The following is a 21899-nucleotide window of genomic DNA, read 5'->3' as shown; positions in this document are numbered from 1 at the left end:
ATGTCATGAAATCTGTTTTTTTTTGTGAGAGCAGTACAGTGCAAGACATAAAATTACTGCAGTGATTTTATACAGTTCTGCACAGAAGTCTGCGGCACCTAGCATGTGCCTAACACTTTTGCACGGTACAGTATATGACTAGAATATATTATGCTACACGTCTGTGTTATCATGTGAATGCCTGCAGGAAAATGAATCTCAGGGTAGTATTTAGTGACATACACATAGTTTGATAATACATTTATTCTGTGTTTTGTACTTTGTTTCAGCCTTCAGTAAAGTATAGAACAGAGAACAGTACAGCACAGGAGCCAGGCTCTTTGGCCCACAGTGTTGTACTGAACCAATTAAATTAGTACTGTAATCGAATGCAGGACTAAACTCATCCCTTGCACCTATACACGGCCCATATCCCTCTAATTTGTAATGACAAGTGTGTGCAAAAATTTTGTGCCAAGCAGTTTTTTGCTCAGTGACAACATGTGCACACTGAATAATTTCTCAATAAAAACACTATAGATAAGCCATTTCTAAAATCTGCAGACAGATCATCACAAACTCCACGTTGTCAGCACCGTGCGCGTCAGAAACCAGAAAAGGAAATGTGATTGTGTATGATCGTGAAATATACTTAACGTACCAATGAGGTGCAGGGTGACAACCTTTTGTGCATAGTTTAAATTCCTTTGTGCACTAGTAACAAAAGATGTGTGTATGCACACAAGCGCACACCTTAGAGGGAATGTTGCAACCACCCCTGGCAGTGCATTCCAGCAACCACCACAGTCTGTATAAAAATAACCTGCCTCTCACCTTAAATGCATGCCCTCTGGTATTAGACATTTCAACCCTGGGAAAAAAGATACTGATCATTTACTATCTGTACCTTTCATGATTGTATAAACTTCTACAAAATCTACCAGTCCAGAGAAATCAGTCCAGGTTTGTTCAACCTTTCCTTATAGCACATGCCCTCCAATCCAGCTGCCATCTTGGTAAATCTTTTCTGCACCCCCTCAAAAGCCTTTGCATCCTTCCTATAATGGGGCAACCAGAACTGAATGCAGTACTCCAGATGTGGACTAACTCAAGCTTTATGACGCTGCAACATTACATTATGATTCTTGAACTCAATTCCTCAACTAATAAAGATGTTCTGCTCATATAGAAACATAGAAAACCTACAGCACAATACAGGCCCTTCAGCCCACAATGCTGTGCCGAACATGTAAATTACCTAGGGTTACCCATCGCCCTCTATTTTTCTAAGCTCCATGTACCTGTCCAGGAGCCTCCTAAAAGACCCTATTGTATCCGTCTCCACCACTGTTGCTGGCAGCCCATTCCATGCACTCACCACTCTCTGTATAAAAAACTTACCCCTGACATCTCCTCTGTATCTACTTCCAAGCACCTTAAAACTGTGCCCTCTCGTGCTAGCCTTTTCAGCCCTGGGAAGAAGCCTCTGGCTATCCACATGATCAATGCCTCTCATCATCTTATACACCTCTATCAGGTCACCTCTCATCCTCCATTGCTCCAAGGAGAAAAGGCCAAGTTCACTCAATCTATTCTCATAAAACATGCTCCCCAATCCAGGCAACATCCTTGTAAATCTCCACTGCACCCTTTCTATAGTTTCCACATCCTTCCTGTAGTGAGGTGACCAGAACTGAGCACAGTACTCCAAGTGGGGTCTGACCAGGGTCCTATATAGCTGCAACAGTACCTCTCGCTCTTGAACTCAGTCCCACGGTTGATGAAGGCCAATACACCGTATGCCTTCTTAACCACACAGTCAACCTGCATAGCAGCTTTGAGTGTCCTATGGACATGGACCCCAAGATCCCTCCGGTCCTCCAAACTGCCAAGAGTCTTACCATTAATACTATATTCTTCCATCTATTTGACCAAAATGAACCACCTCACACTTATCTGGGTTGAACTCCATCTACCACTTCTGTTTTTTTTTTCTTTATGCAACCTGAAAACACAGGGACCTCACCAGATCCGTGCAGGTCCCTGAGCTGTTTAATCTCTATCAATTATAGAGACAGCTGGTAGGCCAGGGGGCTGCATGTCAATCAAGAACTAAACAACTCTGACACATGCACTGATGAGTTACAAGGAACTCCATCCTCAGAATCTCTTTAATACAGTAAAGATACTCCAAGGCACTTCATGTGAGCAACATCACATTAAAAATATTTGATGCCAGACATATGGAGCTATTAGGACCAAGGATCATAGCACTGGCATTCATTGATTGGCTTCAAGCACAAAATGAGAGCAGCAAAATAGAGAGCATGAGGAAATAAGAGCAAGAGAAGGCCACCTGGTCTCTAAAGCCTTCCCTAACACTTGACATAACTGTGGCTGATCTAAAATTCCCTAAGCTCCTCCGTGGGGTCAGGTGTCCAATCTTTTAAAAACATCTGTCTGCACTTAAAATCTCAGACTGAGTGAGTTCTAGCTGAAGGCAGGACCAGCAAGAGAGAAGCAATTTTATTCACTGCTCCTTGAAGACTGTGTGGGAGAGAAGTGATTCAACCTCTCGTTAGACGGGGAAATATGAGAAACTTCAGTTCTATTCGGATGCTGACATTGCTCAGATTTATATCCATTTATAGCTTTACATTTCAGTAGAAAGACAACTCTGCACAGATTTTCTAGTTATTCAGTATTATTTGTATTATTCTTATTACATTACCTGTTTAGAAACTGAATTTGTTTTCTTTTCCTTCCAAGCACAGGCTGTTCCTTCAACAGGGAGACAGCCACCAGGTGACGGATTTCTGCTGAATCGTCTAAGTCAGCAAATTTATGCAGTATATGTACACTCTCTGGCCACTTTATTAGGTACACCTGCACACCTGCTTGTTGATGCAAACATCAAATTAGCCAATCATGTGGCAGCAACTCAATCTATAAAAGCATGCAGACATGGTCAAGAGCTTCAGTTTCGGTTCAGACCAAGCATCAGAATGGGGGAGGAATGTAACCCAAGTGACCTTGACTCTGGAATGATCATTGGTGGCGGACGAAGTAGTTTGAGTATCTCAGAAACTGCTGATCTCCTCATGCACAATTGTCTCTAGAGTTTACAGAGGATGGTGCCAAAAAAACTAAAAGGAAACATCCAGAGAGTGGCAGTTCTGTGGGCAAAAACACCTTGCTGATGAGAGAGGTCAGAGGAGAATGACCAGACAGGTTTAAGATGACAAGAAGGCAACAGTAACTCAAATAACCACGCACTACAACAGTGGCGTGTCAAGGAGTATCTATTAATGCACAACATGTCGAAGCTTGGAATGTTATTCATTACACATTGGTTGTTGTCCATCCAGTTGGGTGTGTGTCTTTCATTAATTCTATTGTGTTTCTTGTAGTTACTGTGAATGCCCACAAGAAAATGAATCTCAGGTGATATATATGTACTTCGATAATGAATTTACTTTGAACTTTGAATTTCAGTTCTATAATTGTCTTTTTTATTCATCAAGGCTCTTCCAAGTGCCTTGATTGAAACAGTCAAAATCAGCAGCCCAGATCCAAAACTGAGTGACATGCTTGTCCTTACTCCTGGACCCAGATCTTAGAAGATATCTTACCTTGGTTCTCATAATGCTGCTGTCTTTATGGATTTTGTTGAAAACCATTGGATGTCATCCAAAGTGCAGCAAGCTCTATCAGAAGATATATAATATACCTCGGGGCACTGGGAAGCCAGTCTCCAGCATTCTGAGTGAACAGGAGACCCTGAGGAAAATCCAGAGCTGGCATCCCTAAGGCAGTCCTACAATTAGTTCAAAGCTGACTGAAAACTCCTGAGACGCCGCTGGTCCCAAACAGTATCACCCTTTGCCTTTGGACTCTTCAGCTGCATGGAGAGTGGGAGCCTGCCCATGGGCAACAGCCTGCTCCCCGTAAAGTCCTGTCCTGGCTTGCATATTACGAAAGGACGCAGTATCCATGGTCAACCGCAACCAAGGGACAGGCTCAGTGTGGTGATGGTAATGGACATGACTGGCTAAGGCCAGGGAGCAGCAGATCAGTTGGTATGTGGGTATACTTGGGTTATCATGGATCAGGGCAATGCCAGACAGGTGGAAGACAGATCACAGTTTAAGACTGGCTAGTGAAAGAGTCCAGAATCACCAGTCCTGGGCAGTGAGGAATTAAGGTGTGGGACTAACCTGACTGCAGGGTCAGGTTGGAGTTGAAGGATGAGGGGAGATTCTAGTCATGAAGGGATCAATACCCCCATGAGCATAATGTTTTAAACAGAAGGGGAATGGAATGTAATTACCCTTCCTGACAGCATTTCAAAGCACCTGAACTCATACATGCGGATATAAGATCAGACTTCTGGTGAGTGAACCTGTGGAAAGCATCTGCTTCGGATGGTGTCCCTGGCTGTGTCTTTATAACCTGTACCAATCAGCTAGCAGGATATTTACAGCCATTTTTAATTTCACCCTGTTCAGTTTGAGGTTCCCACCTCCTTTAAGAAGATAACTATCATCCCAGTATCTAAGAAAAACAAGGTCCCGTGCCTTAATCAGGAGAAAATCTGCAGATGCTGGAAATCCGAGCAACACACACAAAGCGCTGGAGGAGCTCAGCAGGCCAGGCAGCATCTATGGAAAAAGTACAGTCAACGTTTTGGGCTGAAACCCTTCAGCAGGACACTTTAATGGCTCCCACCCGGTGGCTCTGATATCCAACATCCTGCTGTGCTTCAAGAGGCTGATCATGGCACATGTCAACTCCAGCCTCCCAGACAACCTCAACCCTCTGCTATTTGTTTACCACCAAAACAGGTCTCTCTGGTGCTACATTCATCTCTGAAACATCTGGACTGCAAAGGCACCTATGTTAGACTATTGCTTATTGACTACACTTATGCCTTCAAAACTATAATTCAAAACAATCTCATCTCCAAATTCCAAAACCTAGGACTCAACACCTTCCGTTGCAACTTAATTCATGACCTCTTGAACAACAGACCACAATCTGTAAGGGTAGGCAGCAACACCTCAAACATGATTATTTTCAACATTGGTGGTACATAAGGCTGTATCCTCAACCCCCTATCTAGTCCCTATCTAGTCTACATAGCCAGGTTCTGCCCTAACTCAATCTACAATTTTTCAGGTGGTTATCATTGTAGACTGCATCTCAAATAATGAAGAGTCAGAGATAAGGAGCCGGATGTCATGTGAACAACCTTTTCCTCAATGTCAGCAAAACTAAAGAAGTAAAGAGCTAGTCATTGATTTCATGATAGGTGTCAGTTGTTTATATCAATAGTGCTGAAGTTGTGAGGGTTGAGAGATTCAACTTCATCACCAATAGCCTATCCCTGTCCAACAAAGTCAATGCCACAGCCAAGAAAACTCAACAGCACCTCAAGAGGCTAAAAAAAAATGGTCACGAACCCTCTGATGCTCATCAATTTTAATCAATGCACCACAGGAAGCATCCTATCTGGGTGCATCATGGCTTAGTATGACAACTGCTCTGCAAATAATCATGAGAAACAGCAGGGTGGTGGAAAGAGCTCAGTACATCACAGAAACCAGCTTCCCCTCCATGGACTTTGTCTGTACATCTCACTGCCTCAATAAAGCAGACAACATCATCAAAGAATCCACCCACCCTGGACACCACAGCCTCTCCTTTTCTTTTTTCCACGGTTTCCACGGATGCTGCCTGACCTGCTGAGTTCCTCCAGTGAGTTGTGCATGTTGCTCTTTTTTTCTCCACTCCCCTTGGGCAGAACATACAAAAGACTGAAGGCATGTAGTTCTATCCTGCTGTTATAAAACTACTGAATGGTTCACTAGTACAATAAGTAGGAAATCTTGACCTCACAATCTACCTTGTTATGACCCTGTACCTTATTGTCTACCTGCTCTGAACTTTCTCTATAACTGGAAACTTTATTCTGCACTCTGTTGTTGTTTTCCCTTGTACTACCTCAGTCATGAATTGATCTGTACACAACCTAAGTTTTTTTTCCATTGTATATCAATAAATGTGATAATATTAAATCAATTTACTAATTAGGATAGGCTCTAAGGATGAAGATTACCTGGCAGATGACACAACCTTGCACTGGACTGAATGACAAGTTTACTTTTGGAGTTATCAACAATGGTCAGTCTCAGAACATTGACACCTGATAAAAAGAAATGAATTTTCTTGCACAAAACTTGTGTTACAGCACTAGTGAGAAGAGCTTTTCAAACTGTCTCAGTCGAAGGAAATATGGTAGTCTCAACTAAGACAGTTGAGTTAGTATTGAGACCCAACTTACAGTTAACCAAAGAGAAGAAGATGAGTGTGATCTATACAATGTTGTACTTTCTTCTGAATATGGCATACTACTTGAGCAAAGAAATAAACATATCAACATGATTATCTAATGCAGCCCTTTGCCAACCATATTTTCACTTATTTTCCATTTCCTGTGACGATTGAAGTGCTCCTGGTCTGTCTGAGGTGTCGTTCATAGTTTCTGAAAGCTCAGCTGAATCTGCATTGGTTTGGATTCCCTTCTGTTCTTCCGGAGATTTCAGATTCTTTTCTTTCAATGGGGAGCCAGTGCGACTAAGTTTCTCCTTTTCTAAGGCTTTTTCCATTTCAGTGTAGTAATCCAAAGCCTTGCGCACAGGGTCAATGATGTGTTGCTGCAAAAATAATTCCCTTTTCAGCCATTAATATTTAATATCAAATATTCCAGGACACTAAGTAACAGGTTCAGATAACTTTGAGTTAAACAGTAAATTTAAGTTGCCACAAATTCTGTTTCTCTAATATCATTGCTATACAGTATGAGGCACTGCTTAATGAATTTGTAAATGTTAATTCATAAAAAATTCAGGTTGAGCACATGGCATTAAATCAGTCTTTTGAAGAGATGGAACAAAAACTTTTAGCCAATACATTCTACATTCAAGGTCACTCAATTCCAGCAATCTGTTCACTTTCTAATCCTTCATCATATTACTTACAAGCGTTGACTAATTCAAATTTAGTTGCACAGGAAAACATCCCTAGTTATCAGGACTGGGCCCGAGAGGAAAAGACTAAATATAAATATTTGTCAATTAATTATTTCATTATTTTCATTATTTTTTTGTTCTGTATTATTCATTGGTATCCTATATGATTGGGAGTTTTGTTAATTAAGTACTATTTGGTTCTATAATTACTCATGTTAAGTACAACAATGTATTCCCAATAACTTTGTACTATTATTATGTCATGTTTATATTTTATGAAACTAATAAAAAGATTGAAAAAGAAAGAATTATTTCAGAGGAAAATCCCATCTTAGACTTGCAAGTGGAAATTTAGAAGCTCAGGATTGTCGTTCCTCTCTGTGCCTTGTGGCACATTGGGCGGTAATCTTGCCGTTTCCGTAGCATTTGTTTTTTATGAAGCTGAGTTGCTAGCTCAACATTCAACCCAGCACAGATGGAAAGCATGCAAGGTGCCAGCCGGATTCAAATCTGGGACTACTTGCCTCCAAGTCCAGTACAGATGCCACTATACCGACAGCCGGCTAAAAGCTCTGGATGACAACCATTCAAATATATGATGTCAAATCACTTTACCATCAGAGGTATCATAAATAGCAAAGTATTTAGGGCATTTTCTTGGTAATTACTACATAATCAATACCCCTAGAGATCTTAAACACGAGAAATTCTGTAGATGCTGAAAATCCAGAGCAGCACACACAAAATGCTGGAGGAACTTGGCAGGTCAGGCAGCATCTATGGAAATGAATAAACAGTTGAAGTTTCGGGCTGAGACCCTTCTTCAGGATTGAAAAGGAAGGGTGAAGACACCAGATTAAAAAGGTGGGGAGAGGAGAAGGGGATACCTTGGAAAGGGGAAGCTCATAGCCAGAAGGTGATAGGTGAAGCCAGGTGGGTGGGAAAGATAAAGGGCTAGTGAGAAAGGAATCTGATAGGAGAGAAGAGTGGATCATAGGAGAAAGGGAAGGAAGTTGGGCACCAGGGAGAGGTGATTTGTAGGTGAGAAAAGGTAAGAGGCCAGAGTGGTGAATAGAAGAGGGGAGGGAAGGAAAAAAATTACCAGAAGGAGAAAACAATATTCAGCTTGGAGGATACCCGGACAGAATATGAGGTGTTGCTCCTCCACCCTTAGGGTGGTCTCACTGTGACACTAGAGGAGGCTATGGACCCGCATATTGGAACAGGAATGGGAATCAGAACTTAAATGTTTGGCCACCGGAAAGTTACACTTTTGGTGGATGGAGCGAAGGTGCCCTACAAAGCGGTTCCCCGATGTACGATGAGTCTCACCAATGTGGAAGAGGCCACATCTATACGAAAGATGCATATAGAGAGGACTTTGCTGCTTAGAGCATGAGGTAGACCATCCACAATCGTTAAAATTGTGTACATACGGGCAAGTCACGTGGTATAATCATATGCTGAGAACTACTGAAAAGATTAATGACCTACCTCCAAATTAGGGAATAAGTTTGCAAGTTCAATGAACAAGGGCAACAACACAAAGCGGATGAAACCTGTTTGCGATGATGGTTTTGTCACTTTGTCCCTGTCCATGAATGGGGACACAGGTAGACCTTCTAGCTTCTCCATGTCACTCTACAACACAAAATTGAAAATACTCATGGTCACAAGTTAGCGTGGGCTCTACCCAGCCTACATCATGAACTTGTTTGGTTATGGGCAACTCAAAAAGTACGTTGACCATTAGAGTTTCACAGAACACAAACTGCTTTGGTTTTCTTTCTTGTCTTGTGCGAACAATGCTCCCAAAATTACCTAATTGCCTGTTTCCAACGTAATTCCTTCACTAGGCTTAAGCTGAATATGTTGCAGAGTAAAGCTGGATGAATGTAAATCAGACTTTTTGTGCCATTCCCGCCAGGCAAGTTTTAGATTCTTTTCGTATAGATCAGGGGTTCCCAATGTTTTTTATGCTATGGAGCCTTACCCTTAACTGAGGGGTCTGAGGACGCAAGGTTGGGAACCACTAGTTTAGATAGTTCGTTCACTCAAATTTAAACATTAACTTTAGGACTTAAGTTCAACCTTTCTGAATTACAGAATAGTGATTCATTCTGCTCAGGATATGTGTGTCACCCGGGTTGGCACCCAAGTGCGGAGTGAGAGACATTGAAGTGGGTCGATGTTTCACAGACCTTAATGCGAACAATGTTAAAGGGAAAAAGAAAACAATAAACACTAGGCCAAATATGGTCATTGACTAAAACACTCAAATGGAAAACGAAGCCTACACTGCAGCTGAAAAGAACAACTAAGAATAAAATGAATACCGCTAGTCTTCAGAGTCAGTTGACTCGACGGTCCAATTTCTCAGGCAAGGCGGAATGCAGATAACAAAGCGTAGCTATATCCAAGTCTCGACAAATAACGCGACAGAATGAATGGAGTTAAATACTATCACAATGAAATAATAATTAGCTGACACGTGCATATTCACGAGCACAATTGCTGAATCTGATGCGCTGCCGAATCTGTGGTTGTGACAATGTGAGTATCAGGACATGCGGTGAAAAACATCAATATCATCTATTGATTGGAGGAAAGTATAAGGGGGGTGTCAAAGGTAAGTTCTTTTCACAGAGCTGGTGGGATGTTTAATGCCCCACCAGGGGTGTGCTAGGGGCTGATACATTAGGGGCATTTAGGAAACTCTTAGATTGTCACATGAATGATTGAAAAATGGAGGGTTATGTAGAACGAAAGGGTTAGTGTAGGTTAAGAGTCAGCACAACATCATGAGCTGAAGGGCTTGTAATGTGCTGTAATGTTCTATGTTCTATCCGAAATGACCAGAATCTCAGACTAGTTCTGAGTTCCAAATTATCATTTTATAAGATTGTGTCACTATAGGTAGATGCCAATTTTCAATGTAATTTCTAATACAATATTGAAATGAGTGTGTTACCACTCTGGAGCTGAAAGGGCAATAAAATGTTCTGATGGTTGACCTCCTGTTATATCTCAGTACCATTTTCCAAGGAGTGATGATGTTTGAAAGAGCAGCCATAAAAGCAATAACAATTTCTACATCTAACCAGGTCCTAAAACATCTCAAGAGATCACCAAGACTCAGCACAGAACCAAAATCTTCAGTAAAAAAGAGAACATCCAAACAGTTAGCCTTTGACATTAAGTTAAATATAATAAAAGGGTGAGTACAGGACTGAAGGTGTAGTATCTGAATGCACACAGTATACGGATTAAGGTAGATGAACTTGCAGCACAGTTGCAGATTAGCAGGTACAATGTTGTAGGCATCACTGAATCATGGCTGAAAGATCCAATCATAGCTTGGACTTAATGCCCTGGATGTTACAATGTATTGAAAGGACAGGCAGAAAGGCAGTGTTGCTCTGTTGGTAAAAAAAAAGTAGGTGATAAAGGGTCAGAAGGTGTCGAATCATTGTGGATAGGACTAAGGAACATCAGGGTAAAAAGACTCTGATGGGAGTTGTATACAGACCCCCAAACAGTAGTAAGGATGTGGCCTACAAATTACAATGGGAGATAGAAAATGGATGCCAAAAGGGCAATATTACAAAAGTCAGGGAGAACTTCAATATGCAGGTAGATTTGGAAAAGCAGGTTGATGCTGGATTCTGGGAGGGGGAATTTCTAGAATGCATATGAAATAGCTTTTTAGAGCACCTCATGGTTGAGCCCTGTGGGGATAAGCTATTCTGGATTGGGTGTTGTGCAATGAACCAGAATTGATTAGAGAGCTTAAGGTAAAAGAACCCTCAGAGGAAAGTGATCATCATATGATTGAATTCACCCTGAAATGTGAGAAGGAGAAACTAAAGTTAGACATATCAAAACTACTGTGGAATAAAGGGAATACAGAGGCATGAGAGAGGAATTAGCCAGAATTGATTGGAAAAGAACACTGGCAGGGATGATGGCAGAGCAGCAATGGCTGGAATTTCTGGAAGCAATTCAGAAGGCACAGGATATATACATTGCAAAGAAGAAGTAGTATTCCAAAGGAAAGATGACACAAGCAGTGGTAACAAGAGAAGTCAAAGTCAACATAAAAGCCAATGAGAGAGCAATATGTCTGGGTGTCAATATCTCTGAGAACCTAACCTGGATGTAACATATTGATGCAGCTATAAATGAGGCAAGACAGCGGCTATGTTGTTGGCCATGGTGGATTTAAAATATGGAAGAAAACATCAAACTCGAATGGATCAAGGACATTGGAAGTAGACAAACCAATGTCTTTTTTCCTGCCTTATGCTTGGAGATGGAGGTTATCAATTGTGGAACTATTTTATGTCCTCCATTTTGTGAGATGAAGTTGTTTTGCTTTCTGTGTTTTAAAGTAGACTCGATGATGTTTCAGGTAATCTGCTGGACTGAAGATCATTTCCAAACAAGAAGTTATTTGTGAGGTGTTGTTTGATATAACATAACATGCAGGTTTGTGAATGTTGGGGTTGGTGCCTGCCTGAAATGAGCTGATTACTGAAGAGAACAAAGAGTCATAGATAACCGACTGTCACTTGCTGGGAAGAGGGCAATACATGGATGCTGGCCTGGAGCAGAGCCAATAAAAGGTGTTAAAGGTCAATCAGATGACCTACAGCCAATGACACTGGTATGGAATATTTGAATTGCTGAGGAATAAGTACAAAAGTGGACACTTTGTGTGTGTTATCAGCAATAACTCTCTCAAGAAACTCACCATGGCAAGGAAGAACTCCCATGCCAGGGGCTGGGTAAAGAAAGGATCAACCATCTGGCCAGTGAAGATCCCCTACTTCAGTGTTATAAATTGGACGAGAGGTCTGAGTGAGTATTGGTACAGACAGAACAGTAGAGTTCATGTTCTAAGCTGTTGGCCCAGAGTCAACATAGTTACGTTGTTGTTTGTACAGAGGCAATAAAGTATGAGCTTCGTAGTGAATTTCCTAACCTAGTTCCATTGACGAATGGTCAACAATATTTCATTAGGAGGTAGAGGATATTTGGTTTGTGGACTAAAACACTCGAAAGTTTCTACAAATGCACCATGGAGAACATTCGGAATGGCTGCATCAGCATCTGGTATAGGGGGACTACTGCACAAGATCGAAATAAATTGCAGAAACTTGCAAAATTAGTCAGCTCCGTTGTGGGCACCAGCCTTTGTAATATCCAAGACGTCTTAAAGGAACAGTGCCTTAGAAAGACTGCGTCCATCATTAAGGATAACCATCACCCAGGACAAGCCCTCTTTGCACTGTTAATGTCAGGAAAGAAGTACAGAAGCCTGAAGGCACACATATATGACCTATATATAAAAGAGCAAAAATTAGTGGGAAGTTACAGGATTGGGAAGCTTTTAAAAACCAGCAGAAGGTGACTAAAAAGTCATTAAAAAATCCTCAGTTACTTCAGATACATAAAATTTAAAAGAGAGGTGAGAGTAAATATCAAACCACTGGAAAATGAGGCTGGAGAAGTAGTAGTGGTCAGTGAAATGGCGGACAAGCTGAATAAGTTGAAACGACTCTTCTCGGGTCTCCAGTTGGGTATGATTATAACCAACGTTTCGATGACAAACTCTGCCATATTCTTCAGGGATAATGCCTGGACATGTTTAGTCCAGTGGTATTTATACCCCTATATACCGTTCCTCCCGATTTGTTAGTCCTCATCCAATCAGGTTTCCACTCTTCCACTTTGTTTACCATCGAATTCTAGTTCTTACTTAGAGCAAGACATTCATCTTTGTTAAAATTCTTTTCCTCTAGTTTTACTTCAAACTTCAATGGCTTCCTTTACCAGGTGGTCCCAAAAGCTATTGGCGCGGCAAGGTAGTTTTGAGCCATCTAAGTCAATCCTATGGCCATTGCGAATGCAGTGTTCTGCTAGGTAACCCAAACAGATACATGTCCTGTGCTCTTCAATGCGGGTTTCCACTCTATGTCCTGTCTGACCATACACGCTGCTCTGCATTCACAGGGAATCCTGTAAATACCAGCCGATTTGAGTCCCAAGTCATATTAGACCCGCATAAGCTGCAACCTGAGCATCCTTATGGGCTTATGGATAAAACTATTGAAATAAAACTAGAGGAAAAGAATTTTAACAAAGATGAATGCCTCGTTCTAAGTAAAAACTGGAATTCAATTGTAAACAAAGTGGGAGAGCGGAAACGTGATTGGATGAGGACTAACCAATCAGGAGGGATGGACTACATGGGCATAAATACCACCAGACCAGACATGCCCAGGTAGCATCCTTGAAGAAGATGGCAGAGTTTGCCATCGAAACATCAGTTATAATCAATACCTGTACCCGGCTGGAAGCCCGAGAAGAGTTTATTTGCCACATACACCACGAAAGCACCAGATCCTTTTGAACTGAATAAGTATTCTGCATCATTCTTCACTGTAGAAGACACTCGTGGTATGATGGAAGTTCCAGGTGTCAGAGGTCATGAAACGTGTGAAGTTACAATAAATAGAGAGAAGGTTCTTGGGAAACTGAAAGGTCTAAGTCTCCTGGACCAGATGGTGTTCACCCCAGGGTTCTGGAAGAGGAGGCTGAAGAGATCATGGAGGCATTAATAATGATCTTTTGAGAATCAATAGATTCTGAAATGCTTCTGGAAGGCTGGAAAATTACAAATGTCACTCTACTCTTCAAGAATGGAGGGTGGCAGAAAAAAAGAAACTCTAGGCCGGTTAGTCTGACCTCAGTGGTTGGGAAGATGTTGGAGTCAATTATTAAGGATGAGGTCTCAGGGTACTTGGAGGCACGTGATAAGCTGGGCCAATGTCAGCATGGTTTCTCTAAGGGAAACCATTGGCTGACAAATCTGTGAGATTTCTTTGAAGAAATAACAAGCAGGATAGACACAGGAGAAGCGTTTGAAGTTGTGTACTTGGGTTTTCAGAAGGCCCTTGTCAAAGTGCCACACGCGAGGCTGTTTAACAAGTTATGAGCCCATGGTATTACAGGAAAGATTCTCACATGGATAAAGCAGTGGCTGATTGGCAGGAGGCAAAGGGCGGGAATAAAGGGAGCCTTTTCTGGTTGGCTGCCAGTGACTAGTGGTGTTACACAGGGGCCTGTGTTGGGACTGATAGTTTTTTCATTATATGTTAATAATTTGGATGATGGAATTGATGGCTTTGTTGCAAAGTTTTCAAACAATATGAAGATAGGTGGAGGGGCAGGTTGTTTTGAGGAAGAAGTGAGGCTACAGGAGGATTTAGACAGATTAGGAGAATGAGCAAAGAAGTGGTAGATGGAATGCAGTGTCAGGAAGTGTATGGTCATCCACTTTGGTAGAAGAAATAAAAGGGCTGGCTATTTTCTCAATGGAGAGAAAATCTGAGGCATAAGAGAAACTTGGGAGTCCTTATGCAGGATTCCCTAAAGGTTAATTTGCAGGTTGAGCCTGTAGTGAAAAAAGCAAATGTGATGTTAGCATTCATTTCAAGAGGACTAAAATATAAAAACAAGGATGTAACATTGAGACTTCGTAAAGAACTGGTCACTTGGAATATTGTGAGCAGTTTTGGGCCCCTTACCTTGGAGAGGATGTACTGAAACTGGAGAGGGTTCAAAGGAGGTTCATGAAAAAGATTCCAGGATTGAATGGCTTGTCATATGAAGATCATTAGATGGCTCTGGGCTCACCAGAATTTAGATATTTGTATATTAAATTGAGACGGTGAGGGAGTTTTCCTTTAAAAGTTGCTGGATTAAAAACATATTACAGTTTCTTAAATATCTGTGAGGCAAACTCATCAAAGATACTCTCAGAAATGTTTGGTTATATCACCACTTCACACCTAATGGGGTAAGCAAGATCACCACCGTGATCACATGTTCAGTTCTTCAGAACACTATTTTTGGAGTGCCTATAATGGATACAAGTCCTTAAGCTTCTTTTCCCTGGTTCCAGGGCAACTTCACAGTTTCAAATTAAAAACTGGAATGTTATCATGGAGCTTCTTACAATACTGATGATGATCATAGTTACATAACTTCACTGGAAATTTAAAAGAAAAATTCATCTGTGTGTATATCTTTATGACATTTGGAATTTTCCTCAGTCCTTGCCCAACACTCTAAAGTGCACACCAGTGTCTGTGACAGTCAGACTAATGGAATAATGCGACCTACATCTTAGAGTGGCCCCAGAGAAGTCTGCTTCTCCAGTCTTAGAAAGTCCACTGTCTTGGTGTGAAAACCTTCACACTCAGCCCTAGTACTAAAAATTCCTGAAAAATTCTTCTGCTATTTTACTAGTTATGGAATCATTATACTTCTTTCCACCAGAAAATGCTGGAAACATTTGACAGGTCAGGCAGTGGCAGTGGAAAAACAAACAACTATAGGGTCAAGGTAAGATCCCTCCATTGGGCCTGTCATTTATCACATTTCTTCCAAACAAATCGTTGGGAAATGAATGACACAATATGACTAATTCCCATCGGCCTTTGCAACAGGCTTTATATAGCACTGGTGATGCCACACTTGGAGTATTGTGAGCAGTTTTGGGCCCCTTATCTAAGAAAGGATGTGCTGACATTGGAGAGGATTCAAAGGAGGTTCACAAAAATGATGCCGGGATTGAGTGACTTATCACATAAGGAGAGTTTGGCAGCCTTGGGCCTGTACTCACTGTAATTCAGAAGACTGTGGGGGGGGGGGTGGTGGTGGGATCTCATTGAAGCCTGTTGAATGTTGAAAGGTCTCAGGAGAGTAGATTTAGAGAGAACGTTTCCTAAGGGTGAGGAAGTCTAAGACCAGATGGGACTGCCTCAGAATTGAGTGCCGTCCATTTAGAACGGAGATGAGGAGGAATTTTTTTAGCTAAAGAGTAGCAAATCTGTGGAATTTGTAACCACAGGTGGCTGTGGAGGCCAAGTCATTGGGTACATTTAAGGCAGAAGTTGATAGGTTCTTGATTAGTCATGGCATGAAGGGATAAGAGAAGAAGGTGGGAGATTGGGGCTGAGAGGGAAATGGCAGAACAGGCTCGATGGACCAAATGGTCTAACTCTGCTCCTATACCTTATGGTCTTACTTAGAATGGTATTGAGTGAATCCTGAATACACAATGCATATTCCAAAATATTTATTCTGCAAACCTCACTATTTACTCCAGCACTCCAATCTCATTCAAGTCAATTCAGAATTCCCCCATTGGGTAAAATAAAGCACAGTACCTGGTTGAAAAATTCTTGCAGTAAGCAATCCAGCCAAGGTTCAGCCACATCCATGGGACGTGCTTCATTAGAAATGTCACTGACTTTGATTATAATCATTGTAAGCTGGAAAGAAATGGTATTCAAGTCATCACGTGGCTTTAACCAATTCTCAAGTAGAAAATCTTTCAGCAACAAGGAATATTAATCACATTTGTGAGATCCTTGAAAATGAACTCGCCATTCATATGCAATTCTATTTTTAACAAATTCCAATGCGCTAATATGGAAGTTCAGCTACCAGTTTGATATAACAAAGGACTACACAAATAATTTAAGAATTTAAATTCAGTTACCTTGCTGAAAACAAAAATTAGTAGCTAGTATTGGTAATGGTCAACACAAACCAAAATGCCCAGTCCATCATGGGCAAAGCCCTCCCCACCATTGAGCTCATCTACATGGAATAGTGTCGCAGGAAGGAAGCATCCATCGTCAAGGACTCCCACTACTTAGGCCATGCTCTCTTCTCGCTGCTGACATCAGGAAGGAGGTACAGGAGCCTCAGGACTCACACCACCAGGTTCAGGAACAGTTATTAGTCATCAGACTCATGAACCAGTGGGGATAATTTCCCAACCTCACTCACCCCATCACTTACTGTTCCCACAACCTATGACTCACTTTGAAGGACTCTTCATCTCATGTTCTCAATATTAATTGCTTATGTATTTATTACTATTATTTCTTTTTTTGTGTATTTGCACACTTTGTTGTCTTTTGCATGTTGGTCATTCATCTGTCCTGTTGAGTGTGGTCTTTCATTGATTCTATTATATTTCTTGGATTTGGTGTGTATGCCCACAATTTTCAGTGTTGTATATGGTGACATATAGTACATATACTTTGATAATAAATTTACTTAGAACTTGGAACTTCAGGTTGTTGTAAAAGCCCATCCAGTTCACTCATGTCTTTACAGAAGGAAATCGGTTATCCAATCTGTTCTGCTTAATGGAACAAGATTCTCCTTCAGTGGGAGTTGGGCAAGGCACTCATTTGTAGGGCAATCAATGCTGCTCTCTATATCAGTTAATAAAGGTACACAGTGCAGCCTCGATATAATCTGGGTGTAGGCAGACTACTTTACATCCACATTATGAGTTACACATTGTTAGTGAAGCCCATATTTACCTAACTTTCAAATTTTCTGCATTTATTGAAAGATCTGCATTTTGGTTCCATTTCAAAGTCAAATTAAATTTATTACCAAAGGGCATATATATCACCATAGAATACCTTGAGATTCATTTATTGCAGACATTCACAGGAAAATGAAGAAATACAATGGCATTTATTAAAAACTACACATAAATAAGGACTGGCAAATAACCAATGTGCAAAAGACAAATCGTGTGAATAATAAATAAATAAATAAAACTGAGAACATGAGTTGTAGAGTCCTTGAAGGTGAGTTGTGGAGTCACTTCGGTGCTGAGCTAAGAAGTTATCCACAATAGGAGCCTGATGTTTGTAGGGTAATAACTGTCCATCCCAATGCCACCACCCAGCATAAATCTACGTCACTGACACTCAGCACCATTGCACACATTGGATGTGGAGACGTTGTATCCTATAGTGAGGGGGAGGGAAAGAGCCTTAGACCAGAAGGCACAGCCTCGGAGTAGAAGGATGTCCCTTTAGAACTGAGATAAGATGGAATTTCTATAGCCAGAGCTTGGTGCAGCTGTGCAAATCACTGCCACAGATGGATAAGGAGACCAAGTCCTTGGGTATATTTAAAGTGGAAATATAATAAGTTCTTGATTAGTAGGATGTCAGACATTACAGGGAGAAGGCAGGAGAGAGGGATAATAAATCAGCCATGATGGACAGGGAGAGCAGACTCGATGGGATGAATGGCCTAATTCTTCTCAGATGTCTTAATGTCTCATACAAGCAGTTCGAATAGATCTCCCAACAGTCTCATCATTTTCTCGCCACTGCTGAAATTCACAGCAACAACTTCCCAGAACAGATTCCCAGCAGTAGAAGGTCCACCCCTTTCCAGAATCTACTGCTCTTTTCTTGACATATTGTTGTTACCAGAGGGACTGTCTCAAAGGTGACTTATATTCCTCTGGGAATATTCCAGTTTAAGATGGTACTGCCGAAGATATATGACAGCTGACTGGTAAATCATATGGTGAGCTAGTCAACTAAAAACATTCCTTATCACATCTTTCATGAAGCAAGTGGTGGTGACAGTGAGGAGGTAAGGCTGGTTCGGGGGATGAACCGTGCTGGGGCATTACAAGACACAGCATGTTTGAGTCGCCTGGTTCATAGATGGAGCTTGTATCGCTCCCGGAGATGGAGTGAGTGATTTGGAGAGGAGTCACGAAGAGTTTCGATGCCCGTCCACCTTACCAGGGTACAAGGTTGGATCACTCCAAGCACCGAACCAATTTGGTGAGATTGAGTGCAGCTTCAGGTGGGGTAGCCCAGGCGTGTCGGGGCACCAGGATCCAGGTCCTAGAACATGGCACTACTTGGTGCTTGGACTATTTAAGCACGGGCACAGATAGACTGGAAGCTTGAGAGTCGGGTTGGACTGACTTTCCCATGAACGTCTATTCCTTTCCCTGTGGTGCCAAGGCTATAAACTGATTCGGCTGCTATGCGTTTCTGCCCCACTGGTGTGATAACTGGGGTCTGAGGCTTGGCTTGGGCCTACTCTGGCTACTCTGGGAGTGGATCTGAGGCTCAGACTGGCTCGGGATGCTGTGGGCTCGAATCTATTGTTAGCACGATCTGTTTTCTTCCTCTCTCTCTCTTTCTCTGCACAGTGCTTTTTGGTCTTTTTTCAAATTAGGTTATTCAAGTTTCTTGCTTTGTTGCTGCCCACAAGCAGACAAATTTCAAGGTGTATAATTATACCTTCTTTGTTAATGAATGTGGTTATAACCTTTTGAATATTGCTACCTCCCTGTTACATGAGATGCAGATGCCATAACATCCCATGTGCCTGTGCATGGCCAAACAAAGGTGCAACTGCACCAACTCTCTGTAGAGAAAGGGTTCCACCTATACATACTGTTTCTGAGAGGTGGATACCATGCACGGATTTCCCCAGGGGACGTGTCCACACATGCAAGCTCTTCTTTAGGAAGAGCTCCCGCACTCATCTTCTCTCCTAGAAGGTTGTGTCCCACACAAACTGATGGGACACATGACATCAATACCCGCATGGAAAAGCCCCACCTACTGACTCTCACATGACATAATTTCTCCTTTGGTGATAGAACCCCACACACAAAATTTGTCTGGATAATGGTATTAGCATGCACTGATTCCCCTTTGGTGATGGACCCCACACGCACAGGCTCTCACGCAGAGACAGCTCCTACACACAGTGGCTCTGATTGGGTACAATTACACATATCCTCATTCTCACTGGGATTTGTGCCTCACAGACGCTGACTAATGGGCAAGACAGTTCTGAGGCAGCAGCTATATTAGCTCTGCCAGTGTGCAGCTCTAATATACCTCAAACTATCATGTAAATTACAGTTCAAATTTCTCCATTCTGAAAAAGTACTTAGATAAGGGGCCCAAAACAGAATTTGCTCATTGCTGGAATCCTGCCAGTAAATCTCTTCTCCACCCTCTAGTGTTCAATCTTCCACGTGCAGTTTCAACATGAATTCTGACTTTGCACTCAGTTCTCTATTCGGGAATTCCAGTGTCACATATTTTTCTGCAATCACTCACTCGATATTTTCAATGCTTTGTGTACAGACCATAAGGCGTAGGAGCAGAATTCAGCCATTCAGCTCACCAAGTCCGCTCTGCCATTTCATCGTGGCTAATTTATTATCCGTCTCAATCTCACTTTCATGCCTTCTCCCTGTAACCTTTGATGCCCTGTGTAATCAAGAACCTATCAATCTCTGCTTTAAATGTACCCAATAACTTAGCCTTTACAGCCATCTCTGCAATGAATTCCACAGATTTCACTACCTTCTGGTTAAACAAGTCCCTCATATCTGTTCTAAATAGATGTCCCTATATTCTGAGGCTGTGCCCTCTGGTTCTAGATTCCATCACTATAGGAAACATCATCTCCACATCCACTCCATCTAAGATTCAATGAGATCCCCCTTCATTCTTCTGAACTCCATGAGTACAGGCCCAAAGCCATCAAAAGCTCATCTGTTAACCCTTTCATTCCTGGATTAATCGTCGTGAACTACCTCTGGATCCTCTCCAATGCCAGCACATTTTTTCTTAGATAAGGGGCTCAAAACTGTTCACAATACTCCAAGTGCAGTCTGACCAATGCCTTGTAAAGCCTCAGCAATACATCTTTGATTTTATATTATAATCCTCTCAAAATGAATGCCAACATAGCATTTGCCTTCCTTACTACCAACTCAACCTGTAGGTTAACCTTTAGGGAATCCTGAACCACTGATTTTTGAATTTTCTCCCCATTTAGAAAATCATCAATGGCTTTATTCCTTCTAGCAAAGTGCATGACCATACACATCACTGCGCTATATTCCATCAGCCACTTCATTGCCCACTCTCCTAATTTGTCTAAGTCCTTCTGCAGACTCCCTGCTTCCTCAATACTACCTGCCCCTCCACCTATCTTCAGATCGAAAACAAAATTCACCATAAAGCCATCAATTCTGTTACCCAAACAGAAAAGAAGTGGTCTCAACACCGACCGCTATGGAACACCATTAGTCACAAGCAGGCAACCAGAAAAGGCCCTCTTTATTATGTCTCTTTACCTTCTGTCAGTCAGCCAATCTTCTATCCATGCTAGTATTTTTCCTGTAATACCATGGAGTCTTACCTTGTTAAGCAGCCTCATGTGTGACACTTTGTCAAAGGCCTTCTGAAAATCCAACTAAACAACATCCATTGACTCTCCTTTGTCTGTACTGCCCAATATTTCCTAAGGAATTCCAACAGATTTACCAGGCAAGATTTCCCCTCAAGGAACAATGACTTTGGCCTGTTTCATCATGTGCCTCCAGGTACCCAGAAATTTCATCTTTAGTAATAGATTCCAATATCTTCCCAACTACTGAAGTCAGGCTAACTGGCTTATAATTTCCTTGCTTCTTCCTCCTTCCCTTCGTAAAGAGTTAAAACATTTTAAATTTTCCAGTCCTTCAGCACCATTCCAGAATCCAGTGATTCTTGAAAGATCATTACCAATACCTCCACAAGCTCTTCAGCTACCACTTTCAGAACCCTGGGGTGTAGCCCATCTGGTCCAGGTGACCTTCAGACCTTTTAAGCACCTTCTCCTTAGTAATAGCAACTACACTCACTTCTGCCCCCTAATACTCTCAAATTTCTGGCATACTGCTAGTGTCTTTCATAGTGAAGTCAGACACAAAATACTTACTCAGTTCATCTGCCATTTCTTTGTCCCCCATTACTACCTCTCCAACTTCATTTTTCCAGCAGTCTGATATCCAGTCTCCCCTCTCCTTTACTCTTTACATATCTGAAAAAACATTTTGTATAACTGGCTAGCTTACCTTCATATTTCATCTTTTCTCTCCTTATGGCTTTTAGTTGCCTTCTGTTGGTGGCTAAAAGCTTCCCAATCCTCTAACTTCCCAGTAATTCTGCTATATCATATGCC

The 21899-nt window shown here is 41.7% G+C and overlaps 1 protein-coding gene across 1 annotated transcript in view; it reads right to left on the bottom strand.

The window, feature by feature from the left end:
• Positions 1-238: 238 nt before the first annotated feature.
• The window catches only part of si:dkey-219c10.4 (high affinity cGMP-specific 3',5'-cyclic phosphodiesterase 9A), a 106003-nt gene continuing 84342 nt past the window's right edge, over positions 239-21899 (bottom strand). The window contains exons 12-14 of the mRNA XM_063048560.1: positions 16250-16354; positions 8505-8651; positions 239-6695 (exon numbers count right to left, since the gene is read on the bottom strand). Coding sequence (XP_062904630.1) covers positions 6456-6695; positions 8505-8651; positions 16250-16354 — 492 coding nt within the window. The 3' untranslated portion in view covers positions 239-6455. The remainder of the gene's footprint in view (positions 6696-8504; positions 8652-16249; positions 16355-21899) is intronic.

This window comes from Mobula hypostoma, chromosome 5 (assembly GCF_963921235.1).
Source record: "Mobula hypostoma chromosome 5, sMobHyp1.1, whole genome shotgun sequence".
Classification (NCBI taxonomy): Eukaryota; Metazoa; Chordata; class Chondrichthyes; order Myliobatiformes; family Myliobatidae; genus Mobula; species Mobula hypostoma.
This window is presented reverse-complemented; position numbering and strand designations above follow the sequence as displayed.